The sequence below is a fragment of the Phodopus roborovskii genome, unplaced genomic scaffold, assembly GCF_943737965.1.
Source record: "Phodopus roborovskii unplaced genomic scaffold, PHOROB, whole genome shotgun sequence".
Classification (NCBI taxonomy): Eukaryota; Metazoa; Chordata; class Mammalia; order Rodentia; family Cricetidae; genus Phodopus; species Phodopus roborovskii.
In genome coordinates this window covers 25,590,510-25,595,676 of record NW_026126470.1, presented here as the reverse complement: position 1 = coordinate 25,595,676, position 5,167 = coordinate 25,590,510, and the positions used below count along the sequence as shown (strand labels likewise).

The following is a 5,167-nucleotide window of genomic DNA, read 5'->3' as shown; positions in this document are numbered from 1 at the left end:
GACTTCATCTTCACACATAACCCTGCTGGTAAAAGAGACCTGTATTGCTGTAGAAAAGCCAATGTACTATTTCATATTTTCTACTCTCCTGGGAATAAGGAGACTTAATAAGTGTGGCCATGGCCATTGAACATTAAGATAGAAGAAAGTGCTGTGATTTAAATTGAATTTTTAGCCACGAGGGACAGAATTGAGATTCAACAGATAATTTAAATTCCCATTTAAAAAAAGTCACTGGAGCTACTGGACATGCCGGAGGGTGAGAAATGTAAAGGGATAGTGGAATCAGACCATTTTCATGCATTTAAAACAAGCTTGTAGAGACATACAAGTTTCTGAAGAGTCTTCCAAGTATTCAAACCTAAGGAAAGTTTGCATTCACTCTAATATTATTTATGCCAACCAATGCATGCATGTAGTCCTTTATGGAAATTGAGATCAGATGGAATGTATGAAATAAAACACAACACTGTCATGGTTATCACCATAAGCTCTTTTCTTTGTTTCGAGGCAGATATTTTTTGGTTGTAATGCACATAACATTGAAACACACACAGTCTGTCGAATTTGTGATAAATGCCAGTTTTGTCCAGCATTCTTTGTGGAATTCTATGTATTTGCCCTTGTTCAAACCGGAATCCATCATTTTAACTGAACCCGGGCTCATTACCTATATTCAAAAGTATCACAGATGAAACACCATCTCAAATGACTGTTTATTCATTTATAGAAATTAATGAAGCAAGCATTCATTTCCTGAATGAACAAGTTTTCAAGGGAAACTATTTTATGTTCACATGTTGAAGCAAAGGAAAACACACGAGTCTTTTACATTACGGCCTTTAAATTCTTTTGATCATAAAAGTTGAAAAAAAAATTAGTTTCTTTTGTAAACCTCATGCTTCCTAGAATTTTTTTTCCCAATGTACAAAAAGAATGGAATTACATTTCAGTGAGTGATGTAAAACTTGCCATTATTCAAAGCAGTTTGCTTCAACTTACAGAGGCAATTCCAGGAGAGAATGCTAAGACAAATGTTTGTGCATTGGTGGTTAGAACTAGAGCGAGTTCATAGCCTTCCAAAGTGTCTGCTTGGATTGGTGTAACTTTACCGAGGACCCTATTAAAATCCAGTCACACTGATTTATAGTTACACTCAATCGATGGCAGGTATTGCAGGGATCATCCAGTTTTATGAGAGGCAGGAGCCCTACTTCCTGGACATAATAGAGTTCAGATGCTGCCTCAAACAACAAGGAAGATGAGTGCATACAGAACTGCCACTCTCTGAGAATATATAAAGGGACAAGGCCAGCGGGAGTCAGAATCACACCGATCTGCTCACGTCTTTCCTTAGTCCACCACCGCTCTCCAACCCTCACCATGGCTGGCCGTAACAACTGCTCTGGAAACTGCAGCTCGGGATCACTGAGAAATTCCTGCCATATCCCTGCCAACCCTTCCATTGCCCTCTGCTCTACAAACATGGGCTGTGGAGAGGTCTTCTGCATACCCAGCAACTGTCAAGATCATACCTGGGTCATGGACAACTGCCCGGAGACCTTTGGAGAGCCTTCCAGTGGCCAGCCAGGCAGCCACGAGGCCAGCAGCTATGAGAACTCCTGTTGCTCTTCTGTGTACTATGTGTCCAGACCCTGCCAGGGCTCTGGCTATCTTCCTGTTTCATCCATCATCTCTGGTGTCTGCCTCCCAGCATCCTGCAGGCCTGGGAGCTATGTGTCAAGCAGCTACCGGCCAGTGAGCCCTTCCTTCAGCAACTGCCGCCCTGCGGGCTGCTATCGCCCACTTCCTTGTGTATCCAACAGCTGCCGACCCATGGGCATTGTCCCTTATGCATGCAGGCCTTCAGGCTGTATGTCTTACGGCCCTCAAGCCATTCACATTGTGTCAAACAGCCTCAGACCTCTGCAGCCTGGCTCGGGTGTTTGCCAACCAGTGACCCGTGTGTTCGGCGCTTGTCGTCCATCTTGCTCTGCCCAGTGAGCGCAGTTCTAGTGAACCACAGTGGTGCGGATCCAGGATTAAAATCGCAACACGCTGAACTTTGGTTTCTCTCTGAGTATTAACTGCCCTTTCTTCTTTGCACTGTGTCTGAGTTAATGCAAACTTCCTTTCACATTGTGAGTTGCTTTTATCTTTCCTTGATGTAAAATCTCCGCCCACATTGCAGTCAATATTTCTCAAGTGGGAGCACTATGTACCTGATATGATCCATATTATAATAAATGAGACTAATTCAGAATTAAGAATCCATTGCTTGATTTATTTTTCATTTCACCACGCTAACCCAAAAATGGGCACGCTCAAATGCTTGCCAGGTGATGTTGCATCGCATCTTTTTATCTGACCCTGGGGGGGGGGCAATGGTTTAGCATTTTAGAAGTATAATGACTTCAGACAAACATGAGGGAAGAAAAAAAATGGCCTTTGGGTAAATTGTGGTCTAAAAGGGAACTCAATGGTGATCTCCTACCTCTGACTTCTAGGGCACACACCTCTGCCAGAATGTTCTCCAGATGCAAACCCAGCAATAAGCTTTTGCTTAAACCCATGTTGCATCTTTTGATCTGATCCCATAAGACATGACAAGTACTTCCTTTGTTGCCTTTGCCTTCCTACTTCTCTGTACTTATTCCCTTCTACTCAGTATTGCATGGGTCACGCTCCGCCACTCTTGTCTAACATACGACTCATAAGTGCATTCTTTTAAAATAATCATCGCCATTTTACACATGCCACTGTCCAGAACAGTTTGCCCTTCTCCGTTTGCTGGAAATATAAAAAACAAATCCAAATTCATTAAGTAATCTTAGACTTAAGCAACAACTAAAACTATTGAACACTCATTGTGCGTCATGCAAAAGAGATAGATATAGAAAAACTAATATGAATTATCAGTATGCCAGAAGTCATACATTACAGCATGAATCTTAACCAAATACCATTAATTGAATAAAGCTAATATATAAATATGTAAATGTTGATCTTTGTAAGATACTGGAAATGACTCTTCAAATGCAGAAATAAAAGAGGAAAAGAGAAAAGATCAAATCAGACTCAAGTGTGACTTTGATGTTGGAACAATCAGAAAGGGTTTTAAAATTGCTCTCATGGGTACTTGCAAGGCTATGATCAAAAATCAATAGGGTAAAACAGGGAGAGGGAAACTCAATGAAAGAATAATTTATTTATTTATTTAGCTATTCGCATCTTGCCAAGGTTTCCCTGCCCTCCTCTCTTCCCAATCCCTCGTCCCACCTCATCCCTGTTCCTATCCATCACAATCCATTCTTCCTCCACTTCAGTTCAGGAAAGGGCAGGTCTCCCGTGGATAGCCACAAAACATGGCCTGCCAAGTTGCAGTGAGGCTGGACTTTTAAGATCCTAGGAACGACTTGAGAGACAGCAGGCCAAGTCCATTAAAGGTCTAAGGCTTAATTTTGAGGTCACTTCCATATCCCTTGTCATATCTTTCCAGAGAAACTTAGCCTGGTAAATACTGAGGACCAGAAACTAACTGACTGGTTTTGTTTTGTTTTTCTTCCCAGAAAAGGGATGTGACTCTGTTTCACAGTTCTTATCCTACCCATAAATTTCCCAGCACCGACACAGAAGGGAAGTTCTTCCTAGTATAAATTTTGTTCATTTATTCATATTTACTTATTTTGCAATGTTGGATGTGCACCTAAAACACCCCTGTGACACCCCTGTATGTGAGGTACAAGCTCTGTCCCCTACATTACAGCCCCAGCTCCCGGAGAGAATAGTTCCTATCACGTTCCCGATGGTGGTGTTGTAAAGCACATTCTAGATCAGTAATTTCCTCCGCCTGCTGGATATTTTGAGTTGGTGGCATCTGCACCTTCAATTTCTGCATACTCTTCAGGCAATTTACTGACACCTGACCTTCACATAGCTCAGTCTGGCTCTGTGTCAGACACACAGCTGTTGCTGATGTGGCTAAAATGCTTATTTTGACATCATGACAAAATGAGATGAGTTGGTCTAGAACACAGAGTCTAATCTGTGCTGAGGATATTATTGTGAATACTGGTCCATGTACTTACCCTACTTATTTTTGGACTTCAAAATGAAACTGTGAAGTGTTTTCCCAAAGCACGTCATTCCCCGCCCCCCCAAGAATCCTTTGGCATTCTTCCAACTTGTTATGTGAACCAATAGTCTGTTTCCTGGATTTTACTTGAGAAAAAGCTGCTAAACATGTAACTTGTAAGGACATAAACATAGGACATTTTCAAGAAATTGCCACAGGCTGAGCATGAACAGTATGATACACTGAAATAAGAAAAAGAAACAAGAAAGACATAATTAAATAATGTTGGCTAAGAACTTTCAATTTGAAACAAAACCCACCAAACCAGAAATTCTGAAAGCTCAGAGAGTGTATGCACATTGATAAGCAAAACTAAAAACAATGATAACAAAAACAACACGAGGTGAGCATGCCATTTCAGAGATCAGAGTGGAAAGCTCTTCAAAGCTCATTGGAATGAGCTACCATGAACTAGTTCACAGAAACCACAAACACAAGCAGGCATTTTGAATAAATATGGTAACACGATGCTTTCTGGTTGCTCTGTTCTTTTGTTATGTATAAATGTATTTTGTATTATTTTTTTGTGTATTAATGACTCTGCATAGGATGCATGCCTGCTGGGCCCAGAAGTTAAAAAAGGCCTTGGGTCCCTTGGAACTAGAGTTCCATATGTTTCTGAGCCACCACATGGATGTTGAGAGCCAATCTCTGATCTTCCAGAAGAGCATCCAGTGTTCTCAGCCACTGTGCTATTGTTTCGGCTCTGTAGGTGTCACATTCTTATTTAATTCATTGTAGTGCTTTGCTTTGCTGGACTCAGCTCCTCGAAATACCCTGGAAAGTCCATTGTAAAAGAGGCACTGTTCAAAATGATGTCATAGACAGTATGTCACTGCTTCAACTGGTTAATACAGATGGATATGTTGAAATTATTTCGGCACGCTAAATTGCTAAGCAAGCAATCGATTCTTGCCTCATATCATGCTCTCTTTGGGTGCTAGAAATATAATAGCAAACAGTTCAGTCATAGAGAGGGTTAGAAAACAAGTGGTAAAAACTGATAAAAACATAATGATATGCGTGTAGTAA

The 5,167-nt window shown here is 41.1% G+C and overlaps 1 protein-coding gene across 1 annotated transcript; it reads left to right on the top strand.

Annotated features, from left to right (window-relative positions):
- Positions 1 to 1,383: 1,383 nt before the first annotated feature.
- LOC127227470 (keratin-associated protein 26-1) lies at positions 1,384 to 2,005 on the top strand. The gene has a single exon (XM_051191817.1). The coding sequence runs from the start codon at positions 1,384 to 1,386 to the stop codon at positions 2,002 to 2,004; it is 621 nt and encodes a 206-aa protein (XP_051047774.1). The 3' UTR covers position 2,005.
- Positions 2,006 to 5,167: the final 3,162 nt, after the last annotated feature.